This window comes from Galleria mellonella, unplaced genomic scaffold, assembly GCF_026898425.1.
Source record: "Galleria mellonella isolate WM207_F2 unplaced genomic scaffold, CSIRO_AGI_GalMel_v1 utg424, whole genome shotgun sequence".
Taxonomy (NCBI): domain Eukaryota; kingdom Metazoa; phylum Arthropoda; class Insecta; order Lepidoptera; family Pyralidae; genus Galleria; species Galleria mellonella.
Window position 1 is genome coordinate 244752 of NW_026442097.1, and position 19235 is coordinate 263986.

A 19235-nucleotide genomic window follows, 5' to 3' on the forward strand; every position below is an offset into this window, starting at 1 on the left:
CGCACACGCACACGCACACACGCAGGCACACACACACGCAGGCACACACGTCACGGGACACGAACACGCCCCTTACAACTAGTGTGATAGTATTCATTAATAGGAACTCGAAGATTTTTCTTTTTCTAGAAAAAAAAATTATATTACCAAAAATAAAAATATATTCGAAAAAAAAAAACAATCTGTATATATGTCAACAGCGCTACAGTTATTAGTGGTGTCGATTTAGATACAGGTTGTTCGTTTATATTTTTTTACATTTTGGTAATGTAAAACAATTTTTTTATGGGAAAGTTTTTTTTTTTAAACCCTTTTAATGAATACTAACATTAGTTTTAAGGAATGGATTTCTTTAATCACATATACTGTATATTTGTACAGCGGGAACTGAACGTCTTCCTACTAGTGAAACTGAACACGACAAAAGATAAAGCTGGGTTTCAAATTTAAATGCTCAGTATGAGGGCTTCAATTTTATTGATTTTTATTTATTTATTTATTTATTTTTGTTGTTTTGTTAAAATGTTCTATTTCACTAGTAGTATATTGTTCAAATAATAATTTCGACATCGCCTGTATGTCTGTATATCGTTAAGCACTGTTCACACTTCTCCGAGCGAGGGCCTCGTCGTTAGATACTTGTCTCGCTTGAAAGTATAATAAACGTTGTTGTTACCTTGTTACCATATTTTGAAGACGAAAGATGCAGGATTGCTTTTTCTGTAAAAATTACAAAAGTAACCTATTGTCAAATGTTTACGATTAATGAAACATCTTTAATAATTCAATTCGTTTATGTTTAAAGCTCTAAAGTATCATTGTGGACTCAGTGCCACGGAGATGTGTGTACAGCGCTTTTCTTACCTGTCGCCTGTATATTTTTACTAACACCATTTCATCAGCGATTTCTAACCTTTTCGACTTGTCACCACCTGTTGATACAACTGTTTCCACATGCCCACAGCATACCAGCTATAAATAAAGTAATATATTGACTTCCCATTTGTAAAAATCCGTGACTCCATTTTGCTTCGCAACAAAAAGCGACTTCAATCGTGAACACACACACACACACACGCGTAGAACTTGCACAAGTACCCGCGCACACGCATACGTGCGTATATACGTACACAGACGCACACCGATGAACGGCAAGATGCTTCGTAGACAATTTAGAACACGGAAACGCGAGTCTATCAATAGATTTTGTTTCGGGAGAAAAAGTTACGAAATAAATTTAAAATGAATGAATGAATAAAAATTTATTTTAATAAAACCATAACACTTACATATACTTAAATTATAAGTAATAACAAATTAAAAAAAAAATTATATATATAAAAAATTATATATATATATAAAAAAAGTTTACATTTATATATTCTTGATATGTAGTAGAAATCAGTCAGTGTTATGGTAAAGAAAATGGATGCTAATTCAGCTAAAGGTTCCTGCAAAAGCAGAAACGCTGATTTAGAATGAAATGAATTTAGAGGAATAAAAACAAAGTAGTAATCAGTGAAATAGGTAACTAGAGGGTACTGAGGTATGACACCTTAGTCCTTAGGAATGGTAAAGCATGGGGCGTATCATGGGCGACACAGTGTATTCATGCTTCTATTCGTGTGTATAGGCAACGGTTATTACTAATCATTAAGTGTCTATAGGCGATGGTTACCATGGTTACCACTAAGTGGGCCATCGCTTTATTTGCCATTCTAAGTATCATAAAAAAGTAATTAAAGTACTAAATAAATTTATATAGTCTATTCTGTACTTAACGTCATTTCACATCTACCGGAGCGCATATCCATACTTAAGGTCATTTCACATCTACCGGAGCGCATATCCATACTTAAGGTCATTTCACATCTACCGGAGCGCATATCTATACTTAAGGTCATTTCAAATCTACTGGATCGCATATCCCTACTTAAGGGCATTTCACACCTACCGGAGCGCATATCCATCTCCCAATTGCCGCCTTTCAACTGTACATTTATAATTTTTACTAACATTTTTTTATCGTTTAAAATTAAAAGATAATTTTACTAAATATCAATATAAATTTAAATCTTATTTTAACCACTTCAGAAAGAAGGGAGGTTTTCAATTTGTTTTGTTTATCTTTTAATATATTACATAATTTTCGATATTGATGATTCTTTTTCTTATGGATCGTTAGTATTTGAAATATGTTATTATTTTAATCTTATCACGAATATGAGTGATTTTCAACAAGTGCAATTTATTGTTTTTGAGTCTACAGAAAATTTTATGATCTCAAAAAGCATTTTATAAACGTTTCTTATATATTTTCATACAACATGTTCTAACAACTTGAAATAAAAAGCGTAGTGGAAAAGTCCGCCGTAGTTGGACAGAGGGTCTCACTGAAAATCACCTATATATTAGATATTGAGAAGAAAATCCTGATCGAAATGAATATAGAGGTATTAAATTGGGGCGAGCGATGACTTTATATAGATATTGGGACAGTACGGACACTACTCATGCATAACATCTTGCACGTTATTTCGCGCCGGCTTCCCTATTCACAACTGAACATAAGACATTTCTGTGCATTCATTCCATATATAATACTAACAAAGGTGTAATTGCAAGTTTCAGCTTCGTCATCCTAACAAGACGGGTCACAGTATGTAACGCAATGCCATTGTCTGAATTCTCTTTGTTGTACCAATCATTTCTATGTATTTCTCCCTTTTTACATTTCAAATAGGTAAACGGTAAGTTCTGGAGCGTCGTAGGCTTTAGTAGGTGTATCGAATGACATTAAATGAAAAAAGAAAAAAATATTTATTAAAAAAAAGACAAATGTGTTTAAGATTGGTTCATTAGTGTTTTTATTTTCTTATAAACTAACTTTGAAATAAGTAAATACATATAAGAACATTTGAATAGGTTAAAACGAATTTAACAAAAATAATATATTACATCAAATATGACTGTGTGTAGCCACTATTTTGCTTATATACAGCGCCATCTATCAATGGTTACACAAACTATTGGCATATTTTTATCCTACGTTAAAACTTATTAAGGTAGTGTTCATTAACCAATCATGTTAATAAAATATAAAATTGTTTCCATGTAAATGATAATTTATAATGAAACTTATCAACTGATTTAACAGGATAGTTTATTTAACGATTATTTAATATTAGTGAATTACTTAAATTACAATGTAATAATAATAAAATACATTTTTATTATAAATATTTACGATTAAATATATATGTAACTTGTTTGTATGTATCTTGCATGCTATTGTTCAGTTTCTAACATTCATATTATACATACGATACATATAAAAAATATACATAACAGTCTGTCATTCTGTGTATGACTCGAATTAGTAAACAGTCTTGGCGAATTAACAGTGTCTACAGTAAATAAAATAGTATAAAAATGTTTCTATATTAATAGGTTATTCTTATTATTATTGGATAATATTACTTCTGTATCTATGTTAATTTTATATAACTCTATAAAAAGAAACGCTAAGATTGTTGACTAATTGTGTTAATTATAGAAAAACAGACTACACATTATATGGTGTTTTGTATATATGTCACATTGTTGCCATCGTGTGTTATATAAAAATATTTTACTAATTAAAAAAAAATTATAGTAAAATAACTTCTTATAAAAATCATATCTTGCCTGCCTATCTCATGAATCACTTTGTAAAAGTCCATTACCTTCATGGAACTTGGTTCATTCGGCCATCTGTATTTTGTTTAGTAAGTAGCGTTTACCATACAGGAGGTCAGCAGTACTCTCTCTCGCGCGCCGCCGCCGTGTCCGAGGTAACATTGATAATCTACAGTTGTTTTAGTTAAAACTACAAAATAACTTCAAACGGCTAATCAAATTAATATCTTTTTAAAATGTAATAAAATGGGATTTATGTTTTTTAACCTTTTTTTTTTAAATTAATACAGAAATGAAAATGATTTCGTAAAGAAATATTATTTTCCAATACATCAGTAGAGATAACGAAATTAAACAATTTTCTCCAAGGAACGTGTATGTAAAAATATGTAAATAATTATATGTTTCGAGAATCATACATTGTAATTTCAATCACATACTATTTTGGGAAAAAAGGTTACCGAAAATACTATCAATGGGTTTTTAATTAATGATTTATATCACTATAAACGTGCCCCTTGAGTGTGTTAATTTGATTAGCTAATTCATCATCTATCCAAATCTTACCATCATTCATAAAAACATAAACCAACAAACCTATTTTAACAATTGTTTACAATTTAAATCGTGAATAGTTCAAAAGAAAGAAACAAAACATCTGGACAGCTAAAATAGGTTTGTAAGTTTTTATGAATGGAACGTTACATGGTAAATGTTTGGTCAGCTGTTCGTCGGCGGACGAGGGCGATGACGACACAGATCCGCAGGCGAAGGCGATGCGGGAGAAGGAGAGGCGGCAGGCGAACAACGCGAGAGAGAGGTATGGATTACACCAGAACATGTGGCCAAGTTACAAACACATACCCTGTATGTACATTTCTAATCGCTCTCAAACTCGCACTAGGGATTCTCGCAGAAAATCCAGACGTTGCATACTTCAATACGAATGCTCACAAACTCACACTAGGTACAGTCTTAAGTGTGAGTTTCAGAATAATACTATTACTAAGGAGAATCTCTAGAGTGACTTTAAGAGGGAATCTCACACTAAGAGGTGTGTGAGTTTAAGAGCGTTCCTTCCGAAATGTGGCAACGGCTAAATTGTCAGATATTTTTGAATTTTTTTTTTTTTGATATTTTTGAAATGTTTCTGAGAGATGACCGGCAAACTTTGGCAGAAGATGAGGATGTCAGTGTACATGATACAGTCACAAATCTGACTGCAAAATTTCTAAATAAATATATTTAAAAATATATATAAAAGTGATAATGCCGAATGGTGGCAATGTTTGAATTATCTATCATTTTTCCAAACTCAATTGTATATTTTATTAGTATTATTATGTTATATAAAATTATTTTTTAAATATATAGTAAAAATAATTATTTATTAATTTTTTTTTCTACGCGCTCCGTCTAGTGTGAATTGTTCTTATATTTTTAATGGCATGACTTTATAATTATATTATTATATTTAGTTACATTATATATTATATTTAGTTTCGACTTGTATTTGTATGCAAAAATACCTATCAAAATTCAAAATTCAAAAATCATTTATTCATGTAGGACATTTTAGCCGCTTATGAACGTCAAATTTTTACATTATAGAATATATCGAATTATAATGCATTGAAATATCTTGTTAGATATATTTGTTTCAGACAATGCGTATATAAATACATACTGTGACTCATTTTATAAACCAAATTAAAAAAGAAGAAGGTTTTCGATTCGGTTGTATTTTATTTTTTTATTATCTGAAACTCCGTCAGTTGTAAATCGATTTGGAAATTTCTTGTTTTTTTTTTTATTTTATCTGAAAAGTTATACTTACAAATTGGTCCCGTAGAAATTTTATCAAAATTGGTTAAGTAATTTAGTTTTTCATCGCGGAACACAATCTCAGACCATAACTAAATGTATTTTTTTATACAACTTAGAATGGCAAACAAGCTGACGGCCCACCTGATGGAAAGTGGTAACCGTCGCCTATAGACATGAGCAGTACCATAGACATAACAGAGTATACTGTTTTGCCCATGATACCCCCCATGCGTTGCCATTCGTGAGGACTCAGGTGTTATTCCTCCGTACCCAGTAAATTCACGCCATATCCCACCCTTCAAACCGAAACACAGCCATGCAAACACAACTGCTTCACGGTTGAAACACGAATGGGACAGAGGTACTCAAGCAATCAACTTTTGTACAAAGTTTCCCTCTGGTGGAATGTGGAAGTGGAAGAATATTTAAGGAAAACTGATATGAATAATCTTAATACGCGCAAGGCGCACCTTAATGCGTGAATTTACAGGGTACAGAGGAATAACACCTGAGCCCTCAGGAGTGGCAACGCATGGGGGGTATCATGGGCGAAACAGTATACTCTGTTATGTCCATGGTACTGCTCGTGTCTATAGGCGACGGTTACCACTTTCCATCAGGTGGGCCGTCAGCTTGTTTGCCATTCTAAGTTGTATAAAAAAAAAATAACCTACAGATACTGTTTAGTTTTGGTTTTATTGTACCAGTAAGATATAGGCGACTATGACGCATCTCGTCGTTCACCGGCGCGTTCACGATTGAAGATGTTACTTCAGTGATTAATTCTACACAATTTTTTATAACAGACAAAAATAAATTAACAGCGGTACCTCGATATATATATTGCTCGAGATTTGAGCAAGATTTGAGATGCGAAGAATCGTACACTACACCGCTGCACACGAGCCCCACATGTGGCGTGGATGTTTTTTTTTAATGGGTTATAATGGAATGGTAACCTCACCCGCGCTATCGGTATACACCGGCGGGGCACCAGTGAAGGATGATAGGGGAGGATGAAGCAGGTCAGTTAGCCAATCGTGACGAATTCAATAAGAATTGTTCACGATGGTTTCCAGGGGGAACCACGTGGAGGTCGACCTGATAGGGTATATTGCTAACAATAGGGGTGTCAATCTACATTGCTAACAATCCCTTTCCCCCTCTGTGGTGTGGTTGTTGGTGTCTAAGTCTCTCCCACCTGAGACTAACATTTAACTAAAACAACTGACGTGGTTTTTTGGGACTACCGATTAATGGCATTTCAATGGGGGAAATTGCTTGGAGATACCAGCAAGGTTACAAACGAATTAAACTCGAATGTCGAGGTACCACTGTATATACTACACTGTTACCACTTCTCATTGTACGCACACTGCCCGCTGGTAATTAATGCTCCTTACCACTCAGGGTTTGCTGGTAGAGAACTCTCTTACAGAGTTAAGCTTGCCTCTTGTACATCTTTAATTAATATAAACTAGCGGCCGTCCCGGCGTCGCACGGGTGGACATTTTTAACATTTCCCTTCACTGCTCTGCTCCTATTGATCGTAGCGTAATGAAAAGTATACTATAACCTGTCCAGCAGTATGAAGAATAATTGTACCAAGTTTTGTTAAAATCCGTCGAGCAGTTTTTGTTTCTATAACGAACATACCGACAGACAGACAAAAATTTTACTGAGTGCATTTTTGGCATCAGTATCGATCACTAATCACCGCCTGATAGTTATTTTGGAAATATATTTCATGTACAGAATTGACCTCTCTACAGATTTATTATAAGTATATATTATAACAATGTAATTTTTTGTGTACAAATGAAGTATAAATAAATAAATAAATAAAAAATAAATGAATGACCCAGACAAAAGAGAAGCACTATGGAGTCAGTCAGCTTAACATCTCCTTCTGGATAGTTTCCTAAACATCTCCTATGTACAGGCGTCGCTTAGTGTAATATTATTATACGTATAAGCTTTTCTATGCCTTGTGGTCCCGGCATAGAATGGACCACCCCTTCCTTTCCCGCGAGTGTCGTAAGAGGCGAGTAAGGGAGGGCGAAAGATGGACAGCGACTTTTAAAACATCTACAAAGTCTAACTGCGGTTGCCAATTCGCGCGCCAGAACGTGGCAACTACTAGCAAGGGGATGAAATCTTTACTATTGGTTAAAAAAGCTTTATCATTTCCCTTGCTAGTAGTTGCCCGCTTTAAAGGCTGATTGGCAACCGCAGTTAAGCTTTTAGAGATATTTTAAAAGGAACGCTGCTGCCCATCCCTCATCCTTACTCATCCCTACACAGGTGGGGCACCAGTGAGGGTGATAGATGAGAATGAAAAGCCAGTTAGCCCATCGTGAGGAATACACCTGGGATCTAGCACGATGGTTCCCTGTGCAGGACCATTGCGTTGGGTGCTAGCAACGGGGCTGGTAGTCCGAATTACTGACAACACCCCCCCCCCCCCTGCAGACGCAGCTAGTTACTAAGCACTAATACAGTTGATGTGACCGCGCAGGATAAGAATACGAGACATAAACGAGGCGCTGAAGGAGCTCGGGCGGATGTGCATGACCCACCTGAAGAGCGACAAGCCGCAGACCAAGCTCGGCATACTCAACATGGCCGTCGAGGTCATCATGACGCTCGAGCAGCAAGTCAGAGGTGCGCCGAGTGCAGACCACAGAGAGCTCACCATGAAGTGTTTTCCCAATTTTTGGCCCCGATATTAAAAATAATTAAATGTCGTTCCTTTCGATTATTAATACATAGCAGGATTTATGACGAATGAAATGTTAACCTCCGTTTACTGGGCCAATTTCGTTACGGGCATAAACACGAAGTGGGGTCTGAAAATTCGGAATTTCGTTTCATGGTAGACCCAATGAGTGAGGTGACGGGTGTTCCATCTGGCGGTAAAATTACTGGGGATTATGACTAAAGATATTAAATTCCCTTATTAGGTACATGTCAGAATCTAGATCAGTTTTTCCCGATCTTTTTTGTGCCATGCCCTCACTTGGACATTTCTAAAATCTTTATGCCCCCATACGTAATTTTTCCCGACAAAGTTTACTTGACGACTAATCGCCCAGTCGATGTTTTGGTAACGTCAAATGGAATTATACCTAATAAATATTTACAGGATTTTTTTATAAAATTTTTTTTTGTAAAATTTGGCATCGATGTCTACTCGTAGCATTGCATTTAAATGGCTCGGAGCAAGAGGATTGAAATCGCTTCGAGTCCATTTTTTAATTGCCCCCCCCCCCCCCATAACTATCAAATTTTTTTTAATAATGGAATGGTAATCCCGCCTGCGCTAACGGTATACGCTGGCGGGGCACCAATGAGGGATGATAGGTGAGGATGAAAAGGCAGGTCAGTTAGACCATCGTGATGGATACAGGGATCAAATAATGGATGATAATGGGATGGAATCTCCGCCTGCACTAACCGTATACGCTGGCGGGGAACCAATGAGGGGTAATAGGTAAGGTTGAAAAGGCAGGCCAGTTAGCCCATCGTAATGAATACGCCTGGAATTTAGCACGGTGGTTTCTAGGGGAAATGATGTAAAGGTAGATTTGAACTATATTGTTACCAGTGGGACTGGTAGTCTGCATTACTAATACCTTTTCTCTCCCAAGGTGAGTTGTAAAACTGTTGTACAATTAAGGTCGACAAAATGCAACAATTTCAGCATGCAGCTGCTGTATTTGAATATATAGCGACAATCCACTATGTTATCTATGAATAATTAAATATTACAGTGTATCACTCTACCTCATAAACGAATCAACGTGAAAATAAATATTTATTATTTAGTTATAGTGTGTGTGTGTTGTTGTCACAGAACGCAACCTGAACCCAAAGGCGGCATGCCTGAAACGACGCGAGGAGGAGAAGGCGGAGGAGGCGCCCAAGCTCCTCGCCGCGCCCCTGCAGCACTACCAGCCCATGCCGGTTCGTACGCATACCACACGCCTCTAATTACTTGCATGCCTAGAACTTACACAAATTACAACTCATACATTTTACATGTCATACGCCTATATCGTACATCAGACAACTCACACGCCTATATCGTACATATCATAACTCATACACATCTATCGTACATCAGACAACTCATACGTCTATATCGTACATATCACAACTCATACGCCTATATCGTACAATCCACAACTCACACGCCTATATCGTACATCAGACAACTCACACACCTATATCGTACATCAGACAACTCATACGTCTATATCGTACATATCACAACTCATACGCCTATATCGTACAATCCACAACTCACACGCCCATATCGTACATCAGACAACTCACATGCCTATATCGTACGTATCACAACTCATACGCCTATGTCGTACATCCTACATTTCAGACAACTTACACACCTACAACTCACACATTTCACTAAATCGCATACTGTACTACTTGTATCACCACAATTTGTTCTCCCAATTCCCTTATTCAGAACTCGAGCATTCTACTATTTGTACACCTTATAACTCGTAATCTTTTCTCATGCATTCTCATGCTCATGCTCCTGCAAGTCGCACACTAGCCGGTATATTTTATTATTGCGTAACAGTATAACAGTACAAATGTATATATTTGCTTGTGGTCGTGCAGGGCATGGGCCAGCTGGGCGGGCCGGGCGCGGGTGCGGCGCCGCAATAGCGACGCCCCGCCCGCCCGCACGCGCCGCCCTAGCGCCGCCCGCCGCCCGCCGCCCTGCTCACTAACTAGCTGTGTGTGTATTACTCTTCACTATTGTAAACTACGCCAATGTTTCACCTTTCAAATGCGTGCTATCTCTTTTTGCTCTAGCAGTTAAAAAAGGATGGCATGAGTTTTGATTCTCTCGTCTGTGAAGGTTGTTGAATATGTCATACGTTAGAGTATAGTAATTGAAATAAATAGAGAAATCATTTGTTTAAATGAATCTGAGTACATTTTTATCGTCGAATCATTTGTGAAGTATTTAATAGTTTTAATCTTGAATTTTGTAATTCAAAATTGAAAACTTTATAAATTTTTGTTACGCATAAACTCTTAGTTTGTTATTGTGAATTTCGATGCACTACTAGTACTGACGCGTTAACCTTTTTACCAATTATTGATTCATAGTCACACACCTGGTCCAAACCAGTTTAGTAGTGCACGATGTCACATAAACTATCGAATTATAATTTATGTATTATTTTATTGTACACAAAATTTCATTTGTAACATTTAATATAAATAATTTTAAAACTTAAAAGAAAAAAGGAAAACAAATAACATATAAAGTATTTAATATACCATTTGGTAACATTGATTTCATACGTACACCTCGCAGAGCGTCATACACACATGGCTAGTTAAACACGATTTGTAACTTAAAAGGCATTGATTACTTAATTTGTAACGTACTCGTCTGTGACATGTTTTGACATATTTGTCATTTTATATAAATCGGCGACTGAATAAGGACGAATGCAGAATAAAACAAATTAACGACTATGACAAAGTCATCAAATATTACAGAATGTAATATGACATTCTAGTAACAAGTTATTGTTACTGCGACAAACTCATAAAATTATAGAATGTAATATGACATTCTAGTAACAAGTTATTGTTACTACGACAAACTCATAAAATTATAGAATGTAATATGACATTAAAGTAACAAGTTGTTTTTAATAATGAAATTTATGTCTTTTGTATAAGTTTTAGAATTTAAATTGGTATATTATATTATTATAATTATGTAGTTTTTTTTTTTTTTGCTAATTGCAACGCGTCGCGTGTCAACGCGTGTCACGGACGGTACAGTACAGTGCAGTAGATTTGGTCGATACGACGCGAATGTCCCAAAGAGCAAGCAGTGCGTAGTGCCACGTTCGGACTATATAGTACGTAAGTGTGTATATTATTAGCGCTAGACATAGTTTTCTATACGCCACGAACATCGCGTGCAACATGAGATTCGAACAGCGTTGTCTGCCCAAAGACAAAGACGGAGAGCCAGATTTTGTAAAATATTAGACTTACATCTATGTATAGGTATATTATAGTTTAATCTATCGAAGAACATATTTTTAATTACGATTTTAACTGTTCTTTTTGCTGCCATAAGCGTAGTTAAGGTCGGTCCGGGCTCCGTACTCGCATAACAATGTTCGTATTCACCGTCGCCTCTTTGCCATTCTATCTCTGTTTTTGTCGGGCGAAAACAGATGATTTTCTACATCATCCCCAGGGATCGTTAAGCGCTTGACAATAACGCGTCGGGTACGGAGTCCGTGATCGGAGAATTTATGATTATGCATATTATGTGATTTCTTTTGAATGTGGACATGGAAGCGGTGCGAATTATGGTTTGATATTTATTTGGAAATGTGTGGGGTTTGGATGTAACGTAGAGTTCTATTGCCAGGCGATGGTGGGAACTCCACTATGAAACTTGAAACGTCATATTCTCAATTGTGAATAAGACGTTATGGAATTATACTTTTTGTTTTACGTTTAAATTATAAAATTTGTTTAATACAATTAATTATGTTCAACGTAATATAGTTAAGCGGAAAGTAACATTTGGTGTAACCGGTGGCGGTGAACGAGTGGTATTAAACAGTCCCAGTTCGAGTATCAGTGAATACTCCAGTATTATTTATTTATTTATTTACATTATAATGATTCTTCTATTGAGAATTATATATGGTGCAGTATAAAAATCAAATTTCCACACATTTTCAAACGATACACGAATTTTATTATCTGTTTTAATTAAAAATAAAATGGCTGCTAACTTAAGGATGTACTTAAGGGATATTATTATGTTTTGTCTCTCTTTTTTGTACCAAAACTCCAGTGGATATAGTTGATATATTGCGGCTTATCTCTCATCGCGTAGACACGTTTTACTGCGGGTCCGGGCGACTTGCCTTAGTATAATTTTTTATATACTTACGTTTTAGATTTATTTGATAGCTGTTTGACATGAAATCATGAGAAATATGACTTTAGAATGGTGTACTTATAATGTGAGACAATGACTTGATATCAGAAACGTATTACATTTAAATGACGCAATACTTCTATACATTATAAGTGGAATGCGGCCTTCTTTATAGGCTTTTATTTATTATTTCTATTTATGACACGATACGAGATTACATTAAGTAATCTGTAACCATATATAGTTATTTGTAATGAATTACCCGTGCATGTGTGTGTCTAGCTTGTGCACCTCTATATATACATATAAATCGGTTGCTGATTCTAAATCATTGTCTGACATTTAATTTAGATGTCAAACTGTAAACAATAATGATTTATTGATTCATAAAGTCTTTAATGATTTTCACGAACCATACGTTTAAGTATTGTACGAATGTAACTAGTATTCGATTATGTAATGTAACAATACGATTATGTAATGTCAATTTCAAATATATATTATAAAGTTTGATTATGTGAAGTAAATAAACAAATCTTAATGACTACGTATGAAGTTATATTATTAAAATTTTATTATGAATTGTGATTTATTATTATTATATATTTTGAACTTTGATTATGTAATATGACATTTGATTATGACATTTAATAATCAGCTATTTTAAATGAAACTAATATTACATTATGGAATGAAGAGTTTGATTATGGATTATGATTTTTGAATGTAATTATAGTATTGTGGTGATTAATATTTTTTTTTAATTTGATTATATAATGGTAAAATTCTGTCGATAGTGATGTGACCCGTTATTGTTTACAGTGTGTCGTCCCAACACTCGATTGCATAATCTTAATTTTGTATATAAGATACGATAAAGCTCAATGTAATTGGTTATGTTTATGACAAAAACTTGACAAATTCGTTTAATAAATTATTATAAACAATACATTTGTGTGGTAATCAAAACGAATGTGTTTCGTGTTGACTGTATATTGTATTTGTTGTTGCTACAGCTGTGTTCACGCTACTTGCTCTCGGCCCCGTACCAAGAGGTTCCAAAAAGTAACAGGACAATAAACTAACAAGCAAAGTGACAATTCGTTTGTTATAATATTTTTACATAATGTAATACATTGAAATTACTGGGTACAGAGGTATAATGTTTTTGCATGAACGTCACACTGTTAGAAAGAAATAAGAAAAATAAGCTCTTTTGTAATAATAGCGTTTTAAAATTAGTACATATACATACAAACATACTTTGACTTGTCCTTCTCTAAACCCTGTTTCTAAAAATTACAAAATTTAGAGATAGGTTTAGAAAATGACTAAAGTGTCGAGCCGAGTAACCTGAACACAACTATAGGTGAACAGCAAAATACTAAAAAGAAAAAACAAAACAAAACTATGACAATATTTTCGTTTCATGACATTAACTAATACGGAACCATTTCTCCCAATTGTAACAATTACTTTGTGTACTGGATCAGTAATCCAAGATTATGAGTAAAGTACATAAGCGCTAGTTGTTTCACACCATTTAGTAATTAATTTTCACTATAAATAGTTTATTGCACTCTCGTATATGTAGGATCAACACTGGATCAACATTGGATCAACTCTTAAAGCTGTTGACACACTCGGAATATGAATGGAAAATTTATAACTCTTTGTACAGTGTTACCAACTCCCTTTCCACTATTCGTGGCTCTCATACACATATGGTAATACATGTACGATGGTGTAATAATCCCCTAAAATGTATTATATAATTGTAAGGTTGATTTTTCAGTTGTACTAGACATGATATTTGTCGCTCGATAGATAACAAAGTTGATTATAGTGAAGTTGATTGTGGATGCCGTATCACAATTGTTGGATCAACTTATAATCGACGGTATTTGAAAGGATTTATTTATCAAGCGCGTCACAGTAGTCGGGAAGGGTATACCGAACCGAACGGCCGTGATGTTATTCGTGAAACTGAACGACTTTCAATGAGTGGAAATTGTTTTTGAATTTTCCATGCAAATTGCACGGTGACGTAATTGGTTTTGTATGAAAGGTTCAAAGATCTTTCAATTTGGACCATTTCGCTTGGGGAAAGTCGTGCAGTTTTCTGAATACACTACGTTTTGGCTTGACATACTCTTTTTAACTCTTTTGTATTTAGTGTAAAAATCTTATAAAAAAAAAAAAAACCTAATTCCCTAGACGTAGTATTACTTATTTAAAACAGTTGAACATTTAAAAAATGTACAAAAAAAAAATAAAATTGTAAATAATACGCAATATAATATTATATAATACATTAAATTGTAAGTTGATCCAAGGTGGCTGCGGTACAGATGTCGCCTGTGTCGGGCGCAGGCGCAGGCGCAATACAAACCCGAACACCACACACGAAGTTCTTATTTATAGAGTTCAAATATTTTTTTAGTAATCTTAGATGTAAGCACTTTGGAACCCTTTAGTTAGATTAGTTGACTTCTTCCAATCGATTAAATTTAAGTTTTTTTTTTTTTTTATTATTATTATTATATAATTTTGTTGTACGTACGCGCGGTACCGAGGTATCCATATTCGATATTCAGTAATTTATTGCAAAACGCCTATGAATGGTCGATATAGCAACTACCTTGTTTGTAATCCTGGAGATTATGTACAAAATGAGGCTTTTTTGTTATTTTTTTTTTTCCATTTTTTAATGGTGGCAACACTGACGTGTAACATAGAGCATTTGATATTTTCTTATCAGTTCAAATGCATAGATTAAAATCATATAATTACAAGAAAGGTTTAATTATAAAAATGAATAATATTAATTAAATGTGCCATTCATTTTGCTAATATTGTGTTTTATTTATTTTATGAATGTGGCGGAGAGGAGAGGAGAGGAGAGGAGAGGAGGATCAGAGGTCACTCTCTAGTAAATTATAGAGGTCTATAAAAGTCTGTTTGAATACAATTACCAGAGGGAGACTTTGTACAAAAGTCGATTGCTTGGACACCTCTGTCCCATTCGTGTTTCTACCGTGAAGCAGTTGTGTTTGCATGGCTGTGTTTCGATTTGAAGGGTGGGATATGGCGTGAATTTACTGGGTACAGAGGAATAACACCTGAGTCCTCAGGAATGGCAACGCATGGGTGGTATCATGGGTGAAACAGTGTACTCTGTTATGTCCATGGTACTGCTCATGTCTATAGGCGACGATTACCACTTTCCATCAGGTGGGCCATCACTTGTTTGCCATTCTAAGTTGTATATAAAAAAATACAAATGGGACAGAACCCAAAAAAGTGTATTATATTTGTTACCTCATAACTCCGTCTGTTGTAAACCAATTTGGCAATTTTTTTTATCGAATATACTTTTTGTTTTCCGACAATTGAAGGTGATTTTTTTTTTTGTGGAACACAGTAATGTTTGTTTAATCATCATCATTATGTCAGCCTTTAACTGTCCACTGCTAAACATAACTGTCGTAGTTGCCACGCTTGGCAGGCTAGTTGGCAACCGCAGTTAGGCTTTGGGAATGTTTTAGGATATTATACACGACAAATTATGTCTGTTTGAATTAAATTTCCAATTTGAAGCTTTTTTTTTTTAATGGATGACAATGGAATGAATGGTAACCCCACCCGCGCTATCGGTATACACCGGCGGGGCACCAGTAAAGGATGATAGGTGAGGATGAAGTAGGTCAGTTAGCCCATCGTCACGAATTCAACTAGAATTAGTCACTATGGTTTCCAGGGGGAACCGCGTCGAGGTCGACCTAATAAGGCATATTGGGGCTGTCAAACTCCATTGCTAACAATCCCTTTCCCCCCAAATGGACAATTTTAAAAATATTTTTCTCAGTAGCTATCCGTGCAAATCTATTTTTCATATAAATACTAAAATATAGATAAAGGAATGGCAACCTGATTGCGCTGGTGAGGTATGATAGGTAAGGATGAAAGCAAGTAAATTAACCCACCCTCAGAATTTTCACATAAATAACCAAAAAGTTTGGGGGAAAAGGGATTGTTAGAAATGGAGATTAGCAATCCCATTGCTAGCAATTTATCTTATTAGATCGACGTCCACGCGGTTCTACTTGGAAACCATCGTGGTTAATTCTTGTTGAATTCGTCGCGAAAGGCCAACCGACTTGATGTCATCCTCACCTATCACCCCTCACTAGTGCTCTGCCAGCATATTGTGATAGGTCAGGCGAGGTTATCATTCTATTATCACCTATAAAAAACACTCTGTAAGAGTTCTCTTCCAGCAAACCCTGAATGAAAAGGAGCATTAATTACCAACGGGCAGTGTGCATACAGTAAAAAAAAACAATGCACAAGTACTCATTTAGACAACGATAGTACAGTCTCTCTCGGGTAACATGCCTCCGAACTGGGTATCAGCTTATAGTACTTATACATTCTTAAATAAATTGAACATTTCACGTATTTATATGACTTCATTATTTTTTTTCGAAAAAATTGTAACCCCGCCTGCGTCCATTTATACATGAGAATAAAAGTAGCCCATCATGATGAATTGGGAATTAATCATGATAGTTTCAGGGGGAAAACAGACCTGGTTGGGTAATTTGTCGTATATAAATTCCAACAAATCGCTTTCGTGTATTATTATTGATTTCAAATCAAGTTCCGGACGGTAGGCGCCAGTTACAAATTTCCATTAGGTGAACCGTCCGTTGGCCGTGTGGTCACGACATAGCATAGGCCACCCCGTGGGTGTCGTAAGACGCGATTAAGGGAGAGCGAGAGATGGGTAACAGCGTCCCTCTTAAAACATCTCTAAAGCCTGACTGTGGTTGCCAATCCGCCTGTCAAGCATGGCAACTGCTGGCTAAATCCCGCAAGGGGAGGCTTATGTTCAACAGTTAAGAGCTGACAAGACGATGATGATAAAACGTCAGTATATTTGCCGTTCTTAGTGTCAAAAAAAAAGGTGTTCTAAATTTAGAAAAAACTATGAGAATGAAATAATACATCGAAATTATTTAACACGTACATTTATTTGAAATTATAATAACAACATTTGCCTACGTGGACATCGGAGCAAGGGATGAAATGTACATAATCAGAGGCTTAGACCACTCCGGCGCCGAGCTGCGCCCCGCGCCGACCGCCGCGTCCAGCGCCGCCTCGCCGCCGACGCCGACGCCGCCACCGACCTGCGGCTCGGCCGCGACCCAGGAAACCAGCGCCATCAGCGCCACCAACACGATCTGTACATACAAGATAGGCATATACAACTAAGTTTTACTCGCCACTTTAAAATAGCACCACCTATTTTTCTCCGTCCAAATAGGTACTAGTTTTTTTTAATGCATGATAACAGAATGGTAACCCTGCCTGCACTGTCGGTATGCACTGGTGGGGCACCAGTGAGAGATGATAGATGAGGATAAAAAGGCAGGTCAGTTAGCCCGAATTCAACGATAAATTAATCACGATAGTTTGCAGGGAGAAATGCGTGGAGGTCGACCTGATAGGGTGGATATCTTTCTCTATTACTAACAATGCCATCCTCCCAATGGGTACTACAGTGGGTGACTGCTAGTGATGGGAGTCTAAAAGCTCCATTGCTAGCAATACATCCCCCTAGTTTATCTATCTAACGCCTATCTATCTCCAACTATCTTGGTTAATTCTTGTGAAATTCGTGACGGTGGGTTAACTGACCTGTTATCATGCTGACCTACCATCCAAACGACTTTGAGAGGTTACAAGGATGTTTTTTTATGGATGGTAATGGAATGGTAGCTCCGCTTGCGCTGACAATATACGCTGGCGGAACACAAGTGAGAGATGATAAGTGAGAATGAAAAGGCGGATCAGTTGACCCATCATGATGGTATTCATCATCTAGAGTTCAGCACAAATGTTTTCAGGGGAACTACGTGGGGGTCGATTTGACGGTATATTGCTGGCAATGGAACTGGTAGTCCACATTACTAACAATCCTCCCCCCTCCGCTCCCACCAGCTGCAAGGATTGTTGTGTGGGTAGGGTGGATCGAGACATAGATATTAGTTTTTGGCTCAATATGATTTTTTCAGTCAAAGACAAACGGTCAATCGAAATCGATCGTTTGAGCAGCCCTGCATTAACCGCTTAATGCACACCTCTGTGACATATACGGGCAAACTTTTACCGGCAGTGTTGTGCAGTTACTGTAATATACCTAACCAGGTCGACCTCCTCGCGGTTCCCCCTGGAAACTATCATGGTTAATTCCTGATGAATTCATCATGATAGGCTAACTGGCCTGTTTTCATTCTCATCTATCACCCTTCACTGGTGCTCCGCCAGCATATCCCGTTAGCGCAGGCGGGGTTACCATACCATTTTCACCCATAAAAAACCCTTTAGGAATGCATTTGTTAGCGCTAACTACCACCTACGGTATGAAGGAAAGGATCGAGGGAAAAGAAGGGAAACTTTGGAAGTAAGTAAAGAAAGTTGGTATATTAGGAATGATTTAAGGGAAAGAGGGACAATGCAGTTGCGTAGAGTGTACTTGTCAGAGGACAGGGTCGTATACCGATGTGCTCTTACTTTAAAACGGAGCTGATGAACCAGAAGGAGACTTTGTACAAAAGTCGATTGCTTGGGTACCTCTGTCCCACTCGTGTTTCTACCGTGAAGCAGTTGTGTTTGCATGGCTGTGTTTCGTGAATTTACTGGGTACAGAGGAATAACACCTGAGTCCTCAGGAATGGCAACGCATGGGGGGTATCGTGGG

The 19235-nt window shown here is 36.4% G+C and overlaps 1 protein-coding gene across 11 annotated transcripts in view; it reads left to right on the top strand.

Moving 5' to 3' along the window:
- LOC113517183 (protein daughterless) overlaps window positions 1–15319 on the top strand; it is a 162282-nt gene extending 146963 nt beyond the window's left edge. For 9 of the 11 annotated variants that reach the window (XM_052898388.1, XM_052898389.1, XM_052898379.1 and 6 more), the window contains 4 exons: window positions 4403–4498; window positions 8024–8169; window positions 9362–9471; window positions 10153–15319. In XM_052898388.1, coding sequence (XP_052754348.1) covers window positions 4403–4498; window positions 8024–8169; window positions 9362–9471; window positions 10153–10200 — 400 coding nt within the window. In that variant the 3' untranslated portion in view covers window positions 10201–15319. The remainder of the gene's footprint in view (window positions 1–4402; window positions 4499–8023; window positions 8170–9361; window positions 9472–10152) is intronic. The other 2 variants (XM_052898384.1, XM_052898386.1) reach the window with 1 other exon arrangement.
- The last annotated feature ends 3916 nt before the right edge of the window (window positions 15320–19235 follow it).